A 27,164-nucleotide genomic window follows, 5' to 3' on the forward strand; every position below is an offset into this window, starting at 1 on the left:
ATCACTTTGACAAGGCCTGCAAAGACTTTGTGCTGACCATTAGTCAGAAAACAAATATATTGGGCCAAGACACACCAGAACCACCATCAGTCATCATGCACCATTGCTAACTATGAGCTCGAAGTCGTCCACAAGTTCACTTACCTTGGGTCCACCGTTACCGATAATCTCTCCCTTGACGCTGAGATCAACAAATGGATCGGGAAGGCAGCCACAACATTCGCCCGCCTGACATCAAGAGTGTGGACCAATTCCAAGATGAAGATGGCTGTTTATAATGCCTGCGTCCTCAGCATTCTCCTGTATGGTAGTGAGACATAGACCACGTACGCCCACCAGGAGAAAATGCTCAACACCTTCAACCTCAGAATCCTCCGACGCATACTCGGTATCTCCTGGCAAGAGGAGGTGACCAACACTGAAGTCCCGTCTCGCGCTGGCCTCCCCGTCGTGTATACTCAGCTGAGGTGACGTCGGCTACGCTGGCTTGGTCACGTTCACCGTATGTATAGCCGAATCCCCAAAGACGTCCTCTATGGTGAGCTTGTCACAAGGCAGAGAAGCAATTGGCCGACCGCAGCTAACGTACAGAAACATGTGCAAGAGAGACAGGAAGGCGCTCGACATGAACACTAAATCCTGGGAGGACCTTGCAAATGACCGCGCCAGTTGGATAAGCACCCTTGACAAACAGCTGCTCGCTGGTGAAGAGAAGCCGACAGCAGTGGCAGGAGAGAAGCGGTCCCGTAGAAAGGAAACGACAGCCAACAGACCAGAATCATCGTACAAATGCGACCAAGACAGAGACTGTCACTCTAGCATGTATGACCGTATTACTGAATGCTAAATATATACATGTATATCACAAAGTCCGTGAACAATGTAACTATACAGTATATTTTTATGAAACGATGGATTCTGAGTATGTCTTCTAGTTCTCTCTGTGATTTCTGCTTACCTTGTTCATAAGCCTTTTGATTTTACTAATTGCTGACCTCCTCCCAATATCAATACATAACATTTTCCGTTCCGTTTTCAATCCCCGTTTTAGCAACACCCCAAATATATAGATTTATCTCTAGACTTAAGTTGCATATCAATAATAGTTTCTATATAATATAATATATATATCTTACCTAATTGTATTCGTATAATATGGTACTATATAATTTTTCCATTATTGAATGTACTCGCACCTCAGCAGTTAGAGATAAAACAAGAGGTTAAACATCTTCCTGCTTTCAACTTTATCAGACACCAGCTTCAAACATTTGCTTGATACTAACCAATGCACCGCTTTTAAAAATGCGTCAGTCAACACGAAAGATCACATCAACGGGGAAACGAATGTCATTTATTTGTGGTAACTTTCACAGGGACCTGAGGTTCCTCTTTCTATTATAATAATTAAACAGTTCGGTTATACAATCTTTTCGTTTCGTATTAGATTTTGTTTCGTTAGATTTCGTTTCGGCAGATTTCGTTTCGTTTCACATTTTACAGGTACCCGATCTACACACGCTCTCCACACTTCAGGTGTCTGTGAATAATTTTGCACCCTTTCCGCCCAAAAGGGAGAGAGGTTATTTAAAGTGTTCAAGCAAAGGGGTGGGTGGTTTGTAACCCAGGGACGGATCTAGAAATTGCGGTTATGGGGGGGGGGGGGGGGCGCAACATTAAGAGGCAATGTGTCAGTGGGTCCAGGGCAAAGTCCTGGAGGAAAGGGGTCTTGGGGACGAGCCCCCGGAAGATCCTGGATTTTACAGGGCTTGAAATATGTCTCCTATGTAGTCAGTTTTATTATTTTTGATAAGGTGAAATTAATAAAATGAGCATATTCCATGGGTTTTTGGAAAAAATATATGTTCTCCCAATAAAAATAATTCAATAAATGAAAAGAATTTGTCATTCATTTGTCTGAGAGTGGAAGAAATTATTGTTTCTTTTATCGTTCACATTTTTCTGAACAAGAGACCACGATTGTTTACCTTAAATTTGAAAATTTTAGGGGAGGGGGCACCGGCTGCGTTCCCCCTTAAATCCACCACTGTAACCCCTTCTAAATTCGGCACTAATGGACATATATACACCAACCAGTTTAAAAGTTTGGATGATAAATATCTTGGTTACAGAACAAATCTAATCACGCGGCAATAATATTATACTGCCCTTGGTTTACGGATACGCGCATGCTGGTCGTGATATATGTACATGAAAACTGGACTTACTATTTCAGTGATGGAAAAAATAAGGTATAATACAAATTTTGTTATTGAAATAAAGTGCAATGATAAAAATAAGAGTGAGAGTTCATTCATTTGATGAATTATCAGACAACATATCATTTATGCACGGTGAATGCTATCTGTGTTAGAAAATCTATTCAGAGGGTCTTAATGAAGCAGAACTACACCATCTCCCCGTACAAAATTAGAAATATAATGCTACATAACAGTGGCGGATCTAGAGGGGGGTTACGGGAGTTGCAACCCCCCTTTAGATTCGCTAAAAAAATAAATAAAGAGAGAGAGAGAGAGAGAGAGAGAGAGAGAGAGAGAGAGAGAGAATGACTATAGAGTTATTAAAATTCTAGGCGATGGAAATTGTTTATACAATTGTGAGTCAACATTTCTATCAGGTGATGATACATGTAATTCAAATTATCTTTTATATAGTTTGTATGCAAGGTGAAGATAACGAACAGTGATCAATCTCATAACTCCTACAAGCAATACAAAATAGATAGTTGGGCAAACACGGACCCCTGGACACACCAGAGGTGGGATCAGGTGCCTAGGAGGAGTAAGCATCCCCTGTTGACCGGTCACACCCGCCGTGAGCCCCATATCCTGATCAGGTAAACGGAGTTATCCGCAGTCAAAATCAGTGTGCCAAGAACGGCTTAACAATCGGTATGAAACACGTCAGACAGCATTTGACCCAATGCGAGGTTGTATTGACGAACTAGATCGTTATAACGACCATAGAATATTTCATTTTATTTATAAAAAAAAAAAAACAACCCCGAATTACTGCATGGAGTAAATCGGAATGCATTTTAAAACAGGATTCGTTTTAAAATCAAGAGTGACAGATCTACGTCTGATAATTATACAATAGCATTAATCCAAATTTGAATTTAGAAATGCAAATTGATAGCATTCCTGTTTAAAAGTTGTCGTTTAACGATGTTAACGTACGTTATAACAACTCTCATTTCAGTGGCGGATTTAAGGGGGGGGGGGGCGCACCCCCCCCCCCCCATAAATTTTCGTGGTATCTTGTTTAGACAAATGTACTAAACGATAAAAGAAGCAATAATTTCTTCCACTCCCGGAGAAATGAATGACAAAATCTTTTTGCTTTCTTGAATTATTTCATTGGGAAAACTTAATTTTCCCCCCAAAACCCTTAAAATTTGCCTCATTTTACTAACACCTTATTAAGAATGATAGAAAATGGTAAAAATGGCTTAAATAGGAGACATAGTTTAAGCCCTATAAAATCTGTAAAATCCATGAGCTTACGGGGGCTTCGCCCCCTCGGCCCCCACCAGGGCTTCGCCATGGACCCACTGGGGGCCTCAAGGCGGCCCCCAACCCCACTGCCTCATAAAGTGGTGCCCCCCCCCCCCCGTAACAGCAATTTCTGGATCCGTCTCTGCATTTCCTCTTCAACACCCCCCCTTTGAAAAATTTCTAGATCCGCGCCTGCATAATATGATTCTTAGCTGTACATGTATAATTATATACCCATAGTTATATTCAAAAGAACTGAAATCTTTTTTTCGATAAAATTTTAAACTTCGTTTTAATTTTATCAATGGTTATGGTTAAATTCACATACAAAACCAACATAAAATCTAATTTTTACAACAAAATGAAAATTTCAGATTAATGTGTTAATTTCGGGACGTTGCTTTGCAACTTGGCTTTAGATTTTACTTTTTATCAGGATCCGGGACCCTTGACGGGAAGATTGAGAACCCCACGTTCGGTCTAATAACACATTCAAGATGGCGGACACTGAAGCTCACCAGCAATGTTTATCAAATGTGTAAACAGGAGGGAAAATCTTACACATAGTCTGAGGTACACCATTTTACAAGTCCATATCAATTTCTTACGAAAATTGATCAATAACTTAATTTAGAATATACTATATTTCAAAAACGATTCCAGACAACTTTGATTCTCATTTCATTGTGGCGGCCTAATTTCAACGATCGCATGTCTTCTTGTTTATGCGATGGAAAAGATTCACACTTTAGGCTGATTGATGCATGTTGTCGTTTTTTATAAACTATAGTCACCCCTGATCGGAAAGAAAATGGCAGCTAGCGACACCAGACGGCGAGTGAAATTGTATTTGTTAGATGAGAAGAAAGTCTGGGAGGATAAAGGCACCGGACATGTGTCGTCAGCGTACGTCGAAAAGCTAAAGGGGATGTCATTGCTTGTCAGATCCGAAATGGATGGTTAGTATCAATTATAGAGTTTAGATTGTTGTTATGATGTCTGTGTAGTTGTATGGGTTTGGTGAAGTAAACAAATGGCATTTCATTGGCTAAAACTAGGTGTACATTCTTTTAGAATTCATAAACAGAATTTTGAAGAATTAAGTAATTGTGAAGTAGGATTAGCTGTTTATCTTAATCATCATGAGTCTCTTACCCAGGAATGGATTATCAAAAAATGAATATATACATGTACATGAATGATGTGACCTCCAGATTTGCACATTTCTTTTATTTCGCGATTAGTTATGTAACATAGGAAAGGAGAAAACTTTAGGCTGCACTGGGAATGAAACCTGGAACAACTGCATTACTAGTCAGGTGCTTTAACTACTGAGCTACCAAGACTGATATCCATGGTCCATATAGCCCTAACTACTACTGTTAGATAATATGATTACGGTGTGACCGTTGGGGCGAGCGCAGCATATGTGAATACATTTTCAAAAAATTTATATTGAAAACAAGGAAAACTGATCTGGTTCACTGTCAATACGTAGGATTTGCTCTTCTCGCCAATGTAGGAACCAGTTTAGCGGGAAATGCAACGAGCGTGTTGTGACGTAGCCTGGTAATTGTGACGTGACTGTTTACATTTCTTTAGACAATATTTTTAAAAGAAAAAGAAAGGGGGAAGAATATGATTGTCATCCTTTCCTTTCAAATAAGAAAGGTTTGTAATACTTCAAAGATTTTTTATTATTATTATTTTACGAATCGAACCATCCGCCATTTTGTACGAGGGACTTCTGGGATTGGCGTCAAATAAAAATTCTTGTTAGAGGTTGAGATTTAGCTTGGATTATTTCCCGCGCTCTAGTCATTAGAGCTCGAAGTACGAGCCAGCGCTCCGCGCTGGCTCGCTGCGCTCGCTATTACTTCTGACTAGGGCTGGGACGATTTAGGGTTTGTCAAATCGAATGGTATGAATCTTGGTGCACTGAAAATTTTGGTGCACTGCACAGCCCTACTTCTGACAGTACATGTTTTTACAAACTATGATGTATCCAAAAGTGAAACATTTCGTAATTATCAACACTCAGGTGCCCCACTGTGTTTAAAATACAACTTAAAAATTTTCTTAGATAAAATTAGTTAAAACCTTGCATACATTGTAAGGACATAAAATGACAAACCTGAAAAAGCTTGAAGCAGATGCATTATTGTAATGACATAGAAATGTGGGGAAACTCTCCTTTTACAAAGAACCTTTATTTTTATTTCACACACTATTTTGTTTGACAAAGAGGATTTCCTGCCTATAGATTCTAAGAGGCGTAAGAAGGAGGATGTTAATAATAGCTAGTATCTGCAATCTTTTGGATTATGTACATTATATTCAGAAGATGGGTAGGATTACTAGCTGTTAGCAAACATCATGTATCATTTAATGTATACACTAGTCTTTAGCTTAATTTTGTTTATTGCATCTACACATGGTAAAGTTTGTGTCACCTGCGTAGCATAGCAACACATCAGGATTACTTTGTCCATCGTCAAAGTTAAAATAAAGACCATTTAGAAATTATCCAAGATGTCAAACACATGTTAATTAACTTTTGAAATTTATGCCATTTAAGGAAAGCTAATGCCTATTACCTGACACTGCTGAATATTAGTCTTCAAACAGTTAAGTTGAATAGATTTTATATCACTCATACAAGCCATATGACTTCATTCTCTTTTGTTTAATATGAATGAGACTTTAAAATGTCAACAATGAACATTGTTTTATCAGTCCAAAATTCGAAAATACATGCAACAGGAATATAATCTGAAATTTTGAAACCTACTTTATTTCAGCTTTTAGATGTAATCGTTAATAATACAAAAAGATCGTGGTCTCAAGATTAAAAAAGTCCCATATGGAGGGAAATCAAAACAAATGCAACTGTTGTAAATAAAGCACAAATAAATTCAAGGTGGTTTGGGAATATTTAATAGCTAGTTATAAACATGTTTATAAGCAATTAAGTTAGTGATCATATTTAATATTAAGGGCCCAAAAAGTGTTAGATCCAATGCATTTGTAGACCCTGTGCTGTTGGCAGAAAGATTGAGATTTATTGAAATTACTGCAGTCTTCGACGTTAACCAGTGGCCCGATGCCCGAGACCAGTAAAATCGGGATCGGGCTTCTTAAAATATTAAACCCAGGAGTCCGGTGGGCCTGTAAATGTTTTCTTATATGTTCTGTATATATTACAAATAAAGCGTGAGATTGACTCAGACTAAATGTCATGACTAGTAGTCAAATTTCGCATAGAAAAACGATCAACCATGCTGCCTTTTCTGAAGTATAGGGAGGGGGCTCGTACGGGAAATTCAAAACCACCCAAGCGTATTTCATAATCATAACCATCCGATAAAAAAAAAACCCAAAAAAACCTGTCGTACGAGGAGAAAAGAGCGAAAATTCATGCCCCATTGGACCGAGGGTAGGCCTTGGCTAACATTTGATTCTGGAGAAAACAAAATGTTTTGTACGCGGAGTATACAAAACAAAGTTGAACATGAGCTGCTGATGTATCTGCAAGATTAATATGTTGAAAAATAAAATAAGACAATCCTTTTAATATCAGTTGTTCTCTAACTATGATCATCTTGACCTGTATTTTCCTACAGTAGAACATGCATGTATCTATAGTGTAGAATCAGCAAATGACATGTGGTCAAATTAGAAAAAAACATTTTGGGCCTGTAAAATATTGTTCGGGCTTGCACAATTATTATACTGGGAGGCCCGAAGGGCCTGTGCTTTACAAAGTTTTTCGTGAAGACTGATGATTAGTGACGTATGGATAATAAATGTGTTTCTCTATTAGCTTCCCAGAATAAGGCATTAAAAACATGAATTTTTAATTGTTCTTTTAAACAACTGGAGTAACATTAAAATAGATATGCAGAGTTGTCGAAAACTGTTGGTCCTGTCAGCTAGGCCGGTAAAAAAAAAAATCCCTGGACAGATAACTTGCTAGAAAATGTCGGTCCAAATGACCGTTTGAAAATATTGGCTGTGATCCGATTATTTTAGAGCTCGGGTTCGGGATGCACAAGTAAAAGTCACCCAAACAACATGGCCGCACGGCCGATCAAATTTGTGAAGGGTTCTCTACCGGAAGAAAAAGCTCAGTGGTAGAGCGCTAGCTTCGTAACTGGTAGGTCGTGAGTTCGAGTTCTGCTCGTGCCATGGCCACGTCAAATCTAAGATGTAAATATATTCTTGCCAAATGCTCGGCATTTAGCAGTGAGAGTTGCAGGTCTTTCGGATATGACCCCCAATGTCACGGCAGGTTTTAACACGTTAAAGAACCCTCACTACTACGGTCTTGGAATCGGAGTACAAAGCATAGGTCTACATTTGTGGTATTTCACCCACAGCTGGTGATGTCTAAATATGAGGGGAAATTTCTGACGGGATGTAAAACAAACTACTTCATAAGAAAAGAAAAAATGCTGAACCTGGACCGCTTAAAAAATTATGAAGTCTTCCATGGTGTTACTGACTTCCATGATGGCTGGAAAACTGACCGTATTTGGTTAGATATGAGTGGAAGGTGCATTGCTCTGCCAGACCAAATGTCTGACAGTGATTTTAAAATTTTGACAACTCTGGATATGGCATTGTTTTCACCAAAACCATCATAAAACAGAATTTATATTTGAATTTGCTTGTGCTTACTGGTCTTTTAGTTTATCAATTTGTTCTTTGATTTTGAATGAACTTGAAATTGAAAGTTGTTGTTAGCAGCAAAACAGATAAAAGTGGATTAATCAGGAAGAAATCATGTTAAATCTTTTAATGCATCAGTAAAGGGGGGGGGGTGTCAATATGAGAGTGCCAATATGAACCTGGGTGTTCCAACACATATCAATTTATGTATTCCCTGCCTTTATATCATTTTTAAGCAGGGCTCAAAACTAACACATGTCCGTCAACCCTTGACTTGTTTACGTATCGGTCTGAATTGACAAAATCAGACTGAAAGTTTTATTTGAAAAATAGATAAAAAAAATTCTCTCTGTGAAGTATTTAAAATGGTTTTATAACCCGAAATCCAAAGGCAGAACAATCGACTTTTAAAATTCATCCTGATTTGCTAATTCTGTTTTCTGGAAAGTCCCGAATCTTATTTATAGAATCATTCAGTCTGTGTCATTAAAGTGTTTTGCGATACATACGGCAATAACAGTGATAATTTATGCGCTACTGAAACAAAGATGAAATTGAGGGGCCACATGACTTTAGGAAATTTAGGTGTTGACCTCAATTTGTCACAAAACTAATCAGATTGGAAAGATGCTAACGAAAGCAAAAACAGGTGTGACAGGGTTTACGAAAAGGAGTAACGGTCAAGAAGATTTCAGGGTTGATGGTTACCCAGTAGATTGCTAAATGGTTGCAGTATGACCAGGAGAAACAGTTGATGTTTTTGATCCTTGAGTGAACAGTTCACCGATTAAAACAATAAATGTCTTGCATTGTTTTTATTTATCTCAAGTTTCAGTTTAAGTGGCAGACTGATCAATTTCTCTGCGGACTGATAGAAAATATTGTCCGCTGACTGAAAAGTTCAGTTTTGAGCCCTGTTTAAAGGGCATGGACACGATTGGAGCTGAAAACTTTCAAATTTTATTTTTCCGTTTTTATTGTTTGCAATGCTGAACTAAAGTATTTTTAACACTGTCTAATGGTTAACCAAAATTTGAATATCAGTTGTTGAGTTACAAACGAGATACAGCACTCACAATTCTTTGAAATGTAAACAAGTCTTGTGCCATGTTTTTGTTTACATATAGATGGCTTAATAGAAAATAACATGTTTAAAAGAAAATGAGATGTACTAAACACTAGAGACTATTTAATTGTGTTTAGAATTAACTTTTGAATCAAAAAATCTGCTTTAAACGAACTTTTACTTGCAAGTGTATTTAACCTACATGTATGTAAACAAAAGCAAGGCACAAGTCATGTTTACATAACAAGGAATTGTGAGCTCTGTATTTATTATATTTTCGTATATTGGGCCAATTAAAATTAATTGATAGATTATCATCCCCGCCAGCCCCTCAAAAAAGAACCAACCCCAATTTTTTTTTTTTTTTTGTTGTTGCAAAAATTACGATTTTAAACGAAGTTGCTTCCCAGTGACACGAGTGAATAGTTAAAGTCACAGAATGTTGGTTTTATATATTCTACCAAGGATTCTTTGAATGTTAACTTGTTTAACACTTTGTGTGATGCCTTTTGTCATTAATTTTTTCTCTCGGGAAATAAAAGTTAAAAAATAAAATCCTCACACCCGCCCCATATTTTTTTGGGACCCCGTATGATAATCTACAAATTAAGTTGAATTGGTCTTGTATTGAATATTGATTGAAGTGTATTGAATTTTTTTTGTTTAGCTTTTTTTTTTATCATATGGCAATGATGATGATGCCTATTAAATTGAGAAAAATAGCGTCAAAATAGAACAAATTTGGAATTTCTTTCCATATCAATAAATGGCATATATTTTTAAATTAACACCAAATAAACCATATTATAAAGAATATAAGAAAGTATTCATTGTTTACAATTTTACAATAAGTGCCATTCTGTTGACCATTTATCTAGGAAGTAAAGAAATGAGTTAGCCTTAAGGCGTTTCATACAAAGCTAATTATGAGCTTCAAATTATGAAGTTTGTTACTTGTCATTTTTTAGCCTCAGAATTATGGAGAATCGACAGTATTTGGCATAGAGAATGGTAATGTTAATTGATACCAGTTGTATAATGGGGGGGAAAACACTATTGTTTCATTTTATTAATAAATACCATATTGATGTCCTGTTGAAATTGAAGGACCCCCACTCCACCCCCCATTATAAATCCTCAATCCACCACTGGATATTTCACTGACAGGTGATATCTCTATATAAGTGTAAAATTCTTGAATGGGGTGTAAAGCAACATGCAAACAAATAAACTAATCTGTGTCTTTAGAGGTTTTCAAGATCAGTGTTGAACTTTAACGCCTGTCTGTAGGCCTGAGACCAATGATTAATCGAGATCATAGTCAGCCTGTCCGTTGTGTTGGTAAAAAAAAAAAATCATGTTTGGTTTTATGAAAAAACAAGCATTCCACCACAATAAACTAGGTTAAAAACTGAAATTTAAAATAATGGACAAATCTAGAATAGGGCTTTGCATGGTTACTAGTCCTAATAGGACCGGTGAGTTAAAATCCCATGCAGTGTATGTTATGAGAAATGTTTCACCTGCAGTCTTGGATATTTAAGAAATAGATTTCAGTTTTGAAAATACATCAGGGCGTGAACTGTGTCAATTTATGCCTGTATTGTGTTTGTGTTTCATGAAAAGTATGTCACCATTGCAGTTCATATCCTTGTGTGTTCATTTAATTTCTACTTTCATTTTAGTTGGAATTCCTAACCATTGAAATAGATATGCTATATTTATTAAGATTCATACACACATTGTTCACATCTCCATTGCATTCATGAGGAAATGTCTATCATTGCAAATGGTAAAGATATCGAAGGCAAAAACATTGGAAATGTAGATATTTAAAGATCTTCCAGGAACTGGAATTTCTAAGCCAAACTGGTCACTACTTCTAGAATTATACTACCTCATGATTAAATGTACTAGTCCACCCAATCATTGTAATGTGGCAGAATTACACCATCAACAAAATGACTGTTAAACAGGAAACTGTAATATCTGAACTGAATTGGACAAATCAAAGCCTAGAATGATTTGAAAGGTTTGACCTTATTTACATGGTGTTCTCCTTTTGATGCATAGTGTCATTATTTGTTCTTTTTTTTTAATGATACTGAAAGAAAAAAAACCTCAGAACAGACAATGATGAGATATACCTATTATTAATGGTTTTATTTGATGACGCTGAAGTAGTGGTGAATAAAGATGTGGTCACCCTTTATAGCGTTATTTTGTTGCCTCTGGCGACTAGGCACATGTGAATTTAAAACCCCGTCATCTCGATGTGAATTTAAAACCCCATCATCTCGATGCTTGATTGATCATGTTGATTCATCGTTGACAGATTCGCATGTTACTGCATGTAAATATTGTGTAAACTTGAACACTATCCTCACTATCAGAAATTATAAAGACTTTCTACATCCATTGATAGTTAGTCATGCCTCAGTGTTTAACAGACTTAAAAACTGAAAAGATACCAAGCTCCATATGACACAATACAATGGATGGACTGAATTATTTATTTTGATCTGTAAATGAAGTGACACAGATGTGAGAACTGTTGACATTGAAGTGAGCCGAGAAAGCAATGCCAAAAACATCTCTGGAAGTTGATTACTGATCATAATGGATTCAGGTCCAATGAATTATTTCTGTAAATGCCACCTATGTAATGAGATTTGAAGTAGGCTACTTTAATCTCCATCCAAAAAAACCCGACCAGATCTGAACAACGATGATGGTTTAATCATTTGGAAACGTTATGGTTGTAAGATATTCATGTGTTAAGATGAAATTTATTTATAACTGTTGACAGTTTTGATTTGGCTGTCTGCCAATGCAATGTTTTATATTTATTTCATTTTACAGAGGGAGGAAAAAAATCCAATAGCGGCTTAGTGTATATTAAATTGATTGAAAATGACAAACCTTTAATCATTTACATAAAATATATTGGTAGTAGGAACTGTAGTGGAAGTGACAGTAGATAAGGGCATCCTAAAAAAAAAATGTTGGTTTGCTGTTTACCAACCGACCCGTTGAAAATGCAGCAACTCAATTTTTTTCCGGAGTGTTAAAAAGTTTTTTCGTGACTGATTTTTCCAGAAATCCACCCATAACGAGATAAATTATTTCTATCATAATTGCACCCCCTGTTGTCGCAGGGTAATACAAATATGGCGTCTTCTTCGGAAGCCGTGTTTTCCGTTACTGTAATCAAAGGGAGGGGAAAACAGAAAACAATTCTTGTTACCAAAGACTTTCTGTGTGTTCAAGTGTTGTTACTGTCAATTTCAGCATTTCTTCACTGGTAAGATTTGATTCAATGGCAAAAGAGAAAGAAAAGCTCTGACCTCCACATCTTCGCAAGCCAAGTGTCCGAATAAGCGAATCGGATACTTGGCTTGCAAAGATGCATCTTCTGTGAAATTTATGATGTCAGTCAGACCAAAAAAAAATTGTTTTGCCTACCTACCTACCTACCCACTTCTAAAAATGTTGGTAGGTAAACAGCAAACCAACAATTTTTTAAGGATGGCCTTATACAGCTTGTCCAATCTTAGATCTTTAGATCAAGCAGTTTCAGTTCTTACTTTGGAAAGTTCTAGCAAATGTCCCTGTACATATAAAACCTCAGTGTTGTGAGTTCTCTCTAGTATTAATGTCTGAAATGTTTTGCTGCAGTGTTTAGTATGCCCTTGAATAAGTAGGCATGTAATCATCACATTTGTCATTATATACAGGTTCCATTTTACTGGAGTCCAGAATTCGGCCCGAGACAGCGTACCAGAAGCAACAAGTAAGTCATTATTAACAGATTTAAATGTCAGCATTGCAAATTGTGCTTTCTAGCTTAATTGATGTCTACTTTTCTTAACACCTCTGAAATGTGAAATGTATATTTCTTCATGTGATGTTTTCACAGGAAACCTTGATTGTGTGGTCTGAGGCTGACCAGTATGACCTAGCTCTTAGTTTTCAGGAAAAAGAAGGATGTGATGAAATATGGGAGAAAATATGCACGGTGAGCTATTGTTATTGAATTCATTTGACATAGTTAAAAAGATACTTGAAAGTGCAAAAAATTATGATTTCACTTTTTTCCCTCTACTCCTCACATCAACGTTTTGTAGGATGGTGGCATATTGCTTTGCACAAATCGGTCGGACACTTGGTTGTTCATGTCTCATGCTACGATTACTAGCGAATGCAGATTTTAAATGTTAATCTCATGTCTTCTCATATTGGATTTATTGTCGTGCATAAAAAAAAGCAAGTCAAGTAAACTGAAGTATTATTGAATAGTTCTGAATATTCATTAGGTGCAGGCAAACTGATAATTTATGATTGAATAGTTCTGAATATTCATAAGGTGCAAGCAAACTGAATTATGATTGAATAGTTCTGAATATTCATTAGGTGCAAGGTAAAGACCCTTCAGTAGATGTTACACAGGAGTGTATCGAGGAATCGGAGGAGGATCGATACGAAGAATTCCCTGATGCAGCCCCACCAATTGAAATGCCTCCCTGTGAACTTAGCAAGTTGGATGAGATAGCTGAACTGTTCAGGAGTGTTTTGCCCACTCCCATCCGAAAAGAGAAACTTTTCTTAGCCCTGGAGGCTGAGGGTTATATCAAAAAACTTCTAGATCTGTTCCATATGTGTGAAGACTTGGAAAACATTGATGGTCTGCACAACCTTTACGAGATCTTCAAAAGCATATTTTTACTAAACAAGACCGAGTTGTTCGAAATCTTATTTGCAGATGACACTATTTTTGATGTTGTCGGTGTTTTGGAGTATGACCCAGCATTGAAAATGCCAGCTCAACACCGGGAGTACTTACAAAAGACCGTGCAGTTTAAGGAGGTTATACCAATTTCAAATCGTGACTTACTCAACAAAATTCACCAGACTTACCGGGTCCAGTACATTCAGGATGTGATCCTACCCACACCGTCTGTGTTTGAGGAAAACATGCTCTCAACTTTAACTTCATTTGTGTTTTTTAACAAAGTGGAAATAGTTGGAATGATTCAGGTAGTGTATCAGTCTGTCTGATGCAAATTCATTATGTGTGTGGAAATTATTGATAGCAGTTTTCCAAGTGTCAAATTATTTCAGAGTATATCAGAAAAGTATTTACCTTTATTTCTGTAAGTCTTGAAACTATCAAACACATTGCTTAGAAAACCAGTTTCTGTCAATGGTGCTCACAAAATTGAAGGACATTTTTAGTTCACAAGCATGGACATTTCTTAAATTATTTTCTCTCCCTGTACAATATGTATTAAGTATAGGGTGTTTTTCTAGAATAGTCTTAATAGGGTTCTGGCAGCTTTCTCAATTTCACCATGCAACAGAGACAGAGATACTTGCCCCTTTGTGTGATCGTTGTCTGCTTAAGTCTTGGGTACAAAATTTATCAAATATTCAGATGAAAGGTCAAGGCCATTGGCTCATTGGAAACATAGTTTTTGTCATCACCAGGAGTCTGTCTGCAGGTAATGACATATGAATTTCCTTCTCTACAATGGTTGCACCAAGTACAAATTTCTTCTAGTGGTGCCAAAGGTGATCAAATTTCCACTATGGCCACTAGGACTCTTATGAATCCCTGAAATCCCCATAAACTGTGATTCAATTTGTATGGTGTGATTTTGGTTCTGTTTCTTTTTTTTTTTTTTTTTTTTTTTTTTTTTTTTTGTTGGTTGGGTCCAGTTTGTATAATATATATAAAATGCTTAGTCATTGTTGATGTTGATCCTATGGCATATTTAAATGTGTCTTGACATATCTTTCATGCTGTCATGATTAAAATTTTGTCCACAATTGAATAGAAAATCAAAATACAGTCACACTTAAGATTTTTATGCCATATTTCCAATGATAATTCTATTATATAACCCGGATCTGAACAAAAGAACCAAATCTGACCCAAACAACATGACCAGCGGATTTTGGTTATTTCAGGTACCTGTTGCAGCCATATGTTTGAGTTTCTTCTTGGAAATCAGGGTTTTATTGGTTTTTAAGGTCAAATACAGATCAAGGTCACTTGGGGCAAGTTCTGTAATTCTTTGTACACTAAATTTAAGCCTAGTCCTTTCAAATTCGTATAAAGGTTTTGGAGATTGTACCATGCATAAAAAAATTTATTCCATATCTTCAAGGTCAATTGCATACTCCCAAAGTCAGAAGTAGTTATGAAAGTCCCTTCTGCAAAACTTGAGTGCATTGCTAACCAAATATCAATTGCCTGTCATATAGGAATGGGTTCTTGTTGGTTTTGAAAGTCAAAAGACAGTCTTAGTCAATTGGAAAATGCCCTGCATTTGTATCATTTTCAATAAATTTACTGTAAATCACATTTTATCCATGAGAAAATTATTTACTTGTAATTTCGTGAGACTAGTCATTTTCAAAAAATTAGTTCTCTCAAATAAAATTGGATTCTTAAATTCATATAGAAGACTTCGGTAATAAATAATGATAAGCAAAATATAAGGTCTGGTATAATAAAAGTGATCTACACTATGAACATATATATATAAAAAAGATTGGATTAGAACTGTAGGGATTATTTGATACCTTTTATTTTTTGTCTGGTGAGATCATGTAAGGTGAAGTTTTATGACCGGATTCAGCTTTCGTTTTGGAAGAATTATGGAAAGTGGTCTTGTCTGTGGTTGGGATATATGTTTTCATGAGTTGTTGGATAATTTCATCTGCACTTTATTTTTCTACAATTTATCGGAGTGCATCTCATCAGTCTCCTAAAAACTTCACAGTTTGTTTTGGTATTCATATAAGTGAGTCAGTGGGTGTATTCTGTCTTGGTCCACTTACATGCTATTGGGTGCTGGCTGAGGGCTAACCTAATTCAGCTCTGTCTTGGTCCACTTACATATTATTGGGTGCTGGCTGAGGGCTAACCTGAAACAAACTGGTGTTTTACTTAGGGCTCCCAAAAGCTTAATGCCGAACAATCTGTCAATTCAATGTGTAAGAAGGATTAAACTTCAGTTTTTTATGGGCCCCCCCCCGACAAATAAGGTCATACTGGTTCGCATCTTCTGGTTGGTAGGTTAAGTTTTGTCCACTCAATATCATAAGAATCCTTCATACTACAGACATTGAACTTCTTATTCTGGTTTACTAGACTAGATGATTCTTATTTGAGGTCACAAGGTCAAGGGTTAATCTACTCTGGATAGGAATATTTTGTCCACTCAGTATCTTAACCCTTTGCTTTACAGGGATAAAACTTGGTACAGTGTTTCCCCCCAAGGAGTAGCTGTCCCCTATTGATTTTGAGATCCAAGGGTCAAAGTAAACATAGTAAGATATTGTTTACACAATATCTTCGAACCCTTTGCTTGAGAGACAAACAGAAGATGGCCTCTTGGATTTTCAGGTCACAGGGTCAAGGGTCAAACTACTCTCATCATTAGAAAATATTGTCCACTCGATATCTTGTGAACCCTTTGCATGAAAGACAAAAATTTGGTACATGTACACTAGTATTCATTAAAGTGTAGGTGACCCCCCCCCCCCCCCCCTTTCCCCTCATTGGTCAAAATATCTGATGTTATTATGACACATCTTTTTAAATATCACAGGTCATCAGTTTACTCTGTATAGAAAAAAAAGTCCTGCTTTATACTATCTTTAGAACCCTTTCCGTGATAAAAATCAAACTTAGTCAGGAATAGAAACTTTGCAATTTCCCAAGACTACTAGGGATGAAACGATATGCCCCCTTCACGATACGATACATATTGCAATACTTATGTCACGATTCAAAATTTTCAATACGATACAATTTACAAAAGAACTAATAATAACATTGAAGGAAAAATTAATTACCAAGAATCAAAATCTTAATTTGAAAAGGAAAATGTTTTCAAAATGCCAAATGGTAAGATACCTGTTGGCTCTGTAGTTTAAACTGATAAAGTTCATTATTTTTGCCAACCTCAAGGCAAACAACATTCTGAACTTTATTTGGCACTATTTTGTCCCTCATGCAGGTAAAAATAATAAGTACAGGCCGAGTCTGATATATTTTACTGAACCCATTTGTATTAAACGTATCGAACCAAAAATCGAGGCATTGAATCGAGCGTTTATATTGAACCGAGCGTTTATATTGAACAGTATCGATATTTCGGTGATTCAGCCTTAAAGACTACTCACTATTTCTAAATATCATTTAAAAGTGTATGTTAAGTTACAATTCTTGCACATAATGACTATAAACTCACTGCTAATTAGAATATATTTAAATAAAAACATGTTCATTGACTCCTCCCTTATTTAGTCAATGTTTTTATGAACAATGAGGAGAATTTAATTTTCTTAAGAAGGAACATATCATCATTACTACTGCTGTCTTATTTCCTATCATCTTCAGCCTTTGATTGGAATTCTGACATTTGCCATGCTGATAGTGATTTAAACATAATGACCTAAAATTATAGTAACTGACGAAGCTAGGAGCTAAAACTGGAATAGGCTGACTTTTTCTTCTAAGTTAAATGATATGAGAAAAATACTTGGCAGTTCAGGTATTCCAACTTGCATTTTGGGAGTTTTACGTGGGGATTTATAGTACTGTGTTTGACCCTGACTAGTAGAGAACTTTAAAAGTTGGCCCTTTTCAATATTGCCACGTTGGGGCATGTATTTAGATTATTTCTTGTTCTAAATTTTGTACCGTATATACTCACCTATAAGTCAGATTTTTGGGAGTCAATTTTTGGTCCAAAACTCTATGTCCGACTTATAGGCGCGTCCTAAGAAGATTGGTATTTTTCTGGGCGGTGTAATGTAGTTTTTTTAAACAACTCCGACGATTATCATGGACTACCACACAAATGATTATTGTTCACAAATATCTAGACATATTGTATTGTTTATGTATTTTAAAATTATGTATAAAGTACAAGTATTTACATCTTTTTATCTATAGTTAAAAATTATTTACATACCGGTAACTAATACTTTCAACTAATCTATCGTTTATCGGTAAAATTGAATTACGAACCCGGTTTAACATTGAAATATTCATATGTATACTGGCTGAAATATAATCCATAATGATAAAGATTGAATATTGTTAACAGATAATTTAGATCATCATTCTTGACTCTTAAAAACTGTATTGTTGATATAATGAATTATACTGGAATCCCACAATAACAGTGCCACTATTAAGTAAACACGGTGTTAGGTACTGGTAATTAGGATACCATAATTGCTTAGGTAAACAAGGGATCATTGTCCATAATAGATCAAGGGTTGCATTTAAACCCCAAACAGAGATGGCTTGGATATTGAGCACCTCATAATTATTAATTTCTCAAAATATTTTTTTAAACATAGGTAAAAACACTAGAACATTGACTTGAAATTGTCAACCGATTCTGACAAAAATTTGTACCGACTTATAAGCGGGTCAATGGCAAATTCCTACAAAATAACCTTAAAAAATACAACCGACTTGTAGGCGGACCGACTTAAAGGCGAGTATATGTACGGTACCCCAGATCTCCATTTTGAATATTTTTTGAACGAAGCTTTTGCTCATTGACAGATTGTTTCATTCTGGTGGCTGTAACATTTCAGTTTTGGTGGAAGACTTTCTCCATTTAGAGAAAGAGTAAAGAATTTTTTTAAATTTTCCTCAACAATGAATTATATGAATACATTCTCTGTAGTGCTTTTCTTTTCTTTTCTTTTTTTGGTCATGTGTAAAAGTACCCAAAATAGATTTCCTAATGTAATTCATGTAAACATTTTTAAATGTCAGAGGTTGTCAAAGACCTAGATCCACAGCAATTTACACAGGTTGTTAATTTCTACACATTTTATAGTAAATAGAAATTCTAAATAACAAGGTGAAAAATTCACTTAGCAATGAGCTAGGCAGTATTGTGATAAAATTTACCAACATTTTATGTCCATTGGGCATTCTGGGATTTGATCAAATGACCAACCCAGTGTGTTTCCAGACTAAACCTTTTTTATTTCTGGACAAGATTAGATCGATGAATTTATCAGTCCTTATACCAAAACCAATCTGGATGACGAATAAGGTCATGTTTAACTCTTAATTTTATTATGTGCCCATTTCAGGAAGATGAGAAATTTTTACCAAGTCTGTTTGCTCAACTTATGGATGATGAAACAGATGACAGCCAGCGCAGGGACCTTGTCTTATTTCTGAAGGAATTCTGCACTTTTTCACAGACTCTGCAACCTCAAAATAGGGAATCATTTTTCAAGGTAAATACAGAATTTTATAGATTTGTAGTCTTGATCACAAGCCATGCAGGGTATTGCATCATTACTGATCTTACATGCACATTTAGTTGTATTCACATTCTGTTCCCAGTACTCGACATACTGTAAAATAAATTTTTGTGGAGACGATTGATTATTTTTGTTGGAACATATTTCAGTTTTTTGAAAAAATGCAGCATATTTGTGGTGTCACTTAGAAGTTGAAATGTTTGTTCCTATTGATGCATGTTGGTAGTTCACATTTTGACTTTTCATTGGGGATCTGGATTTAGATTTTTCTCTTTCATCCTTTCAGACATTATCAAATCTCGGGGCATTATCAGCTATAGAAGTCATCCTGGTAAGTTCAATTTTGTGTCATAAAACAAGTGAAACAGGAATGGTGTACCATGTACCCACCTTCCTATGCTTTTCTATAAAACAGTCATGATCAGAACTTTGAAAGTGTAGTTTAGATCCATAGGATTCAAGTCTGCTATTCTTGGTTTGTTTGTTTTTTGTAGGCTTTGGATGATCCAAAAATGAAATCTGCAGCCATTGATATTTTCTCCTATATTGTCGAATTCAGTCCGTCCATGGTTCGAGAATTCATTCTCAAAGAAGGCCAAAACAAAGATGATGTAAGACTTTACAGCATTGCTGAATTGATAGCTGAAAAATGAGATACTGTATTGTAAAAATTTGTGACTATAAACAAAAAAAAGTGTAGTTTTAAGTGCGAATTGAGTATTTGATGATCCGAGGCATATAACATATATGGAGGAAATAAAAACTAATGATGATGACCGTTCTTTGACAGGATGACTTGTTGATCAACTTGGTGATAGAACAGATGATAAATGACACAGATCCTGGTAAGACTGAATAGACACCAGTAAAGCCAACTTCATTAGATATGAAAATTATTGTATCTCATATTTATGACTCTGAAAACTGATTTGTTTGTAGAGTTAGGTGGAGCTGTGCAGCTAATGGGGATTGTGAAGCTGTTGATCGACCCAGAGAACATGATGGCTACAGCAAACGTAAGCTTTTACCTATCTTCTGCACGTTCCTTTACATTTACTATGTAAGCTTTTACCTATCTTCTGTAGTTTTATATATAAGTATCCTTTACATTTACAATGTAAGCTTTTACCTATCTTCTGTACGTTCCTTTACATTTACTGTGTAAGCTTTTACCTATCTTCTGTAAGTTCCTTTACATTTACTGTGTAAGCTTTTACCTATCTTCTATAAGTTCTTTTACATTTACTGTGTAAGCTTTTACCTGTCTTCTATAAGTTCCTTTACATTTACTGTGTAAGCTTTTACCTGTCTTCTGTAAGTTACATAAATATCCATTACATTTACTATGTAATTAAATCCTTATTTTTTTGTTACAGAAAACTGAGAAAACAGAGTTCTTAGGATTTTTCTACAAAAGAAGCATGCATGTTCTAACTGCACCTCTGTTTGCCAATACAGTAGATGCCAAACCCAGCAAAGGTAATGTAATATAAAGCATGACCATATTTTATTAAGGTGGGAGAGGGGGTACAAATATCTTTGTTGTCTTGGGGTTGAGTAATTTTTAGATTGGAATATTACTATGTACAATTTATAGAAAGAAAAGAAGCCTTGTTAACATTCAAGTTGATTAGAAAGTTCTCATTTTCCTGCACTTTGTATCTTTTCTTGAAGTGACCTTGTTTGTTTTTTAGATGACTTTCAGACAGCTCAGTTGCAGAGTCTGATCCTGGAGTTATTAACATTCTGTGTGGAGTATCATACGTATCATATAAAAAACTACATCATCAGTAAGGACTTACTACGCAGGGTGCTCGTTCTCCTGAGGTCAGGACATGCATTTGTAGCATTAGGTAAGACAGCAGTCAGTGTAAAATGTAGGGTATAAAGTAAGATTTTTCATTGTTTTGTAAATGTATAGTACTGCAAAGATTTTGTTGTATACTGAGGTGTGATTAAAGTTTTAAAAACACTTGTAGCTAGATTAGATCACAAATTTAAAGATGGGAATAGATTTCGTGAAATTCTTCAAAAATTTGCAGTATGAAAAGAAGGCAAGATGCATGTAATTACAGAGTTATGTGTCCTCTCTTTCAGGGGTAGACATATTGTTTTTGTACTTTCTGTCCGTCCATCTGTCTGTCACAAAATCTTGTGAACACTTCTCCTCCTACATGTACATGGTTTATTTGATAGACTTGAAACTCTTTACAATGCTTCATTGCCATTTGCAGATGTGCAATTTGTCAGGACAGGAGGAACCAATTATTTTCCTAAAAGTTATAGTGGATCTAAGAGGGGTGGAGGATGTCAAATAGTTTGTGAACACTTCTCCTATATGGCTTATTGGATAGATTTGAAACTTTGTACAATGCTTCATTGCCATTTGTAGATGTGCATATTATTGGGACAGGAGGATCCATTCCCCCCCCCTAAAAGTTATAGTGGATCTAAGAGGGGTGGAGGATGTTAAAATAGCTTATGAACGCTTCTCTTATAATGGATTATCCAATAGACTGAAATTTTTTTATGATACTTCACTGTCATTTGCAGATGTGCATATTGTAGGGACAGGAGGATCCAATTGTTATCCTTATAGTTGAGTGGATCTGAGGGGTGGAGGATGTAAAATTGTTTGTGAATAATTCTCCTATGTGGCTTATCAAAGTTCATAACGTCCATGTTCCAGCTCATGCTTTCTTCTCCATACCATGCAGTACATCGAGGCGAGAAGATTTCATTTGGAGCACTTCCAGTTTGGGAAACTGGGGAGATTTGTTTTTCCTAAAACCAATCTCTAGTTATTATGTTTTCATTTGTAGGTGCCTTAAGGTTCATGAGGAAAATAATAGGTTTAAAGGAAGAGTTTTACAACCGCTACATCACCATGGGCTGTCTTTTCCAACCAGTTGTGGAAGCTTTTCGACAAAATGGCAATCGATACAATCTACTGAACTCGGCAATGATAGAACTCTTTGAATTCATCAAAACAGTAAGCTAGTTTTGCAATGTCCGAGTATCAAAATGCACAATTATGTTGAAGTTTAAATGAATTTGGGATATATTTTCCCAATTGCAACATATTAAAGTTTATTTGATGATTTTTTTTTTCTACAGGAAGACATCAAAGCATTATGTACCCATATCATAGAACATCACATCAAAGATCTAGAATCAGTTACCTATGTCAATACATTTAACGCTCTCAAACTTCGTTATGACCAACAGCAGGATCGAATGAATGGGTAAGGCCAAACACCACTGACAATTCATTCTGATATATCATAGAGAGTAGAGGGGAGATAGTCTTTTTTCAATTTGTACTTGAATGAATAGTACATGTAGATTGGAGAGAAAATTTAGCCATGTGTGTAAATGATTTACGTGAAATTGATATACATATGTATGCACAATGAGGTAAAACTCCAAACTGTTGTAAGAAAGGTGAAGATAACGAACAGTGATCAATCTCATAACTCCTATAAGCAATACAAAATAGATAGTTGGGCAAACACTGACCCCTGGACACACCAGAGGTGGGATCAGGTGCCTAGGAGGAGTAAACATCCCCTGTCGACCGGTCACACCCGCCGTGAGCCCTATATCCTGATCAGGTAAACGGAGTTATCTCTGAAGTCAAAATCAGTGTGCCAAGAACAGCCTAACAATCGGTATGAAACATGTCGGACAGCATTTGACCCAATCATAGGTTGTATTGACGAACTAGATCGTTATAACGACCATAGAATTTGCGAAATGCTGACTTCAATCGAGACTGTTGAAACTATGAGGTGTAATGCCACCCAATGTGAGGACTGGAGGCATTATGATGCTATTGTAGAGGGGGTAGTGTGAGGAAGACTAAGAGAGGTGAGGACTGGAGGCATTATGATGCTATTGTAGAGGGGGTAGTGTGAGGAAGACTTAGAGAGGTTGAGGACTAGATGCTATTGTAGAGGGTGTATGTGAGGGAGGCTATGAGCTGTGTAACTGGTATGAATAGTTTGATTTATGTATTGCAAGTCTGAAAATTTGGGATATACACAGTCACACACTAATATATATAAAGTGTCTGGATTTTTCTACCCCTAGGGCATATATCTTTATATTGTTTCATGGCGATTGTCCTGTTTTTACCAAAGTTGTTGCCCTTACACTTTGAAAATTTATTATTATTCACTGTTTTCCAGAATTTTATCGCTTTGGTGTGTCTTTTATGTTGGTGACTTGCAGGTCTAGTTTGAATTTCATGTCAATTGACCCATTTTCACAAAAGTTATTACCCTTAGACTTTGATTTAACTATTTTCTGGATCTTTTCTGACATTCTTTTTGATGATAAAAGAATATCTTAGTGTGTACCTTTATGATCAGAATTACAGATCAGATATCAATTTTAGGATGCCAACTTACAACAAGAAGAACCAACTGTGGATTGACTCGCAAACACTGGAGGAGGAAGAGGAGAGGTGGTTCGACCAGGAGGACGAGGTGGAAGACGGAGAAACTCTGGTGCCAATGAACGATGTCCTTAAGTCCAAACTGGACTCGGACTTTGATCAGATTAACCGCTTTATGGAAAACAGAAAAGGTAATTTTAGCATTGGGAATAACCAGACTTTTTCACATAAAATGGCAGAGTTCACTTCTTCTGTTAATATAAAGATTAATTGATTATAATTTGTGTTCGATAGGACAATATAATATTGATTATTATAATGCTCTACACTTGTTAGGTAACCGGAATTTGTAATTCAAATTACATTACATACAGATTGTACGAAGAGAAAACTCGGTTTCATTATCATTACTGTTTATCATTTGGTTTATCAACTTCTAGCCAAAGAACAATTAACATTATGCCGAGAATCCCCACCAAGGTTACTCCACAAAGCTTCCATAAATATCAACATCAAGTCTGGACTGACCACCAACAGTCCCGTCAACAGTCCAGTCAATAGTCCAGGTCACTCACCTGGCAGTCCAGGAAGTCCAGGCAGTCCACCCAGTCCTGGTAGCCCTCTGATGGGCATGCCTTGTCCCACCCCCAACACCTCACCCCAGACACCTACATCATCCCCAAATCAGGACCCCTCAGTGATATCAAACAAACGGGTAAGCTTAAATGAATTCCTACTCTAGAAGAGGCATCAATTTCTGATTAATCCGTATTATTAGTGAACTTGTTATGGTTGTTTCTTGTCAGTTGTATCTTATTGTAATGCCTGAGTGTGTTCACAAGTATATATTTCTCTTTGTCAGCTGGGGTTAATAGGACTGGTTGACTATCCGGATGAGGATTCAGACGAAGAAGATGAGGAGGAAATTCCGAATGCAAAACGACCTCGGTTATCAACGTAGCAAAGAGTGAAACGGACACTTCTGCTGTGGTTAAAAGGACAAGCTTGTACCACAAACGTGATAAAATGCACCAAGGTTCTGCTGCCTTCAGGTCTATTGAAAGGTAGTCCGATGACAGGACCCTCGCAAACTGAAAACAGAAATGATGATCTCACTGTGGCTATATAACAGGACAGTCTCGTCAGGGTGCTCTAATCTATCCCTGTGAATCAGTGGAATGGTTCAGGTATTCATTCTACACATGCACTGAGAGAAGATGCTTGAAGCATACAGCGTGTCTTGCATTTGTGTGTTCTGCATTGCTACATAATGAACAAAAATCTGTATACAATACACAAGAAAAAGATAGTATACTATTTCCTCTCTCCCCCTTACCTTTGTTCTCTGTGATATATTTTATTGACTGATGCCTAGTCTCTTCTATGTCTGTAAAGAAAACAAAGTTTATCACCAGAAAAGAAATAGTGCTATCTTGGTGTTTGTGTTCAGAGGGATATTTTATTTGCATGTGTATGAAAGTCATGAAATTGTTCAAGTTATGGACTGGTGAAAGCTCGACCAAAGGATCCAAATGGAGTTGTTAAATTGAATTGTTAAATCTTTGGTCCTAGGAATCTGTGTATTGCCTCTTTCAGATATCCAAATGGTTATCTATTTCATGATTTAGAACGTAATTGAAAATCAAATTTGAATGTACATTCCTCTTTATTACACACTGTGACAGTGTATGCATGTTGAATTAGTTTCAATCCAATCCAGGAATTTTATAAGAACTATGGATTTCCATAGTTTAGAATAGCAGATGAATTTCATCTGCATTACATGGAACATAATATTTTCTTTCATGTATATTTTCTTCCTGGAGATTTAAGATCAAAGGTGAATATTGTTTTCTATCAGTGTCTGTCCATTACTTTAAGGGAGACATGATTATAATAAGGTCAAGCTCCATGTTTGGTCAAGGTCGTAAATATATACAAAGGTCAATGGAATTTCCACCTCCTGACTGGGTAACACTTCTCCCCCTTTCTCTTTTTTCCCCTAGGTTGTTTTCCCCTTAGCATTCTTCCAATAAATATGCAGTATTAAATTATGTCCTGAAATAAAATCATAAAATATAGTATATATATATATATATATATATATATATATATATATATATATATATATTAATTTTGTTGGTAATTATTTTGTGCTGGAATCTGGCCTTATGCATATCATATAAAATGATAATAAAAAATTGAAGTGATTTGGTAAGGGGCCATGTTTTCACCAATGTCTTCCATCACAGTAGTGTTAAGAAAGTGGATAAATACAGTTAACGGTTACATTCCTGAAGACAGAACGTGCTGTAAAATTAATGAAGATGGGCAATGGATTAAATCCTAATCAAATGTGATATGAATGATTCAGGACAAGTTCCAGTGAACTGTAGGTGTCATTTGAAAGATGTGTGTCAAGTCTTTAAGTTGTGAATGCTGTGTGGGTTGTATCATTTTACAAGAATATGTATATTTTTAAAAGCAGTAATTAACCAACTGAATGAATTGCTATCATGAACATTATTTAGGAATATTGACAAGAAAATTGTTTGCTGCAGATTTATAGGGACTACAGATTTGAATTGATTTTAGTTGATGATCTTTCTGGGTTTTTTTTTCTTCCTTTCTTTTTTCTCTCGTTTGTTTGATTTGCATGAAATGAGGAAGTACACGGTATAAGGCAGCATTTTCTACAGACTAACTTGTCATCTCCCGTGTTACATCTACAAAGTATTACTACTGCACAGACCATTTTATTTCAAGTCAGTTCTATTTTTTGTTGTAGTTTTTAATCATTAAGAAATCAGTTGATTTCACAAGAGATTGTGTACCTTGTTGAATTTAGAAACTTTTTATATCTTCTGTGAGACATTAACGATTAAAAAGGGGGAATTGCAAATTGTGCCGAAGCGATATAAAAATGATGAGGATGTATATATAACACAGATTTTAAATTATTTATTGACAAGTGGTCGGAGCAGCTATCTTGTCATTCTTCATGGTTTCTTGCATCAGCTGTTTTTGTAAATATGGTTTGATGCTAACTCACTTGATAATGAAAATATATTTATTAAAGACTGCAAATCCCAAACCTGCATTTTATCATTGTCAATGTTTTAGCATTGTAAAAAGTCAAGTCATGTTTAATTAAATGAGGTAAAACAATGAAAACGAATAAAAAATATAAAGTATA

At 35.9% G+C, this 27,164-nt stretch overlaps 1 protein-coding gene across 1 annotated transcript; it reads left to right on the plus strand.

Moving 5' to 3' along the window:
- The first annotated feature begins 3,945 nt into the window (after nt 1-3,945).
- Nucleotides 3,946-27,164, plus strand: LOC125650181 (serine/threonine-protein phosphatase 4 regulatory subunit 3A-like). The gene is made up of 17 exons (XM_048878230.2): nt 3,946-4,091; nt 4,309-4,477; nt 12,993-13,048; nt 13,175-13,273; nt 13,669-14,292; nt 19,393-19,542; nt 19,856-19,900; nt 20,064-20,180; nt 20,360-20,414; nt 20,509-20,585; nt 20,946-21,048; nt 21,264-21,422; nt 22,392-22,561; nt 22,687-22,814; nt 23,969-24,159; nt 24,409-24,683; nt 24,831-27,164. The coding sequence occupies exons 2-17, from the start codon at nt 4,330-4,332 to the stop codon at nt 24,927-24,929; spliced, it is 2,496 nt and encodes an 831-aa protein (XP_048734187.1). The 5' UTR covers nt 3,946-4,091; nt 4,309-4,329; the 3' UTR covers nt 24,930-27,164.

The sequence above is a fragment of the Ostrea edulis genome, chromosome 5 (genome assembly GCF_947568905.1).
Source record: "Ostrea edulis chromosome 5, xbOstEdul1.1, whole genome shotgun sequence".
Classification (NCBI taxonomy): Eukaryota; Metazoa; Mollusca; class Bivalvia; order Ostreida; family Ostreidae; genus Ostrea; species Ostrea edulis.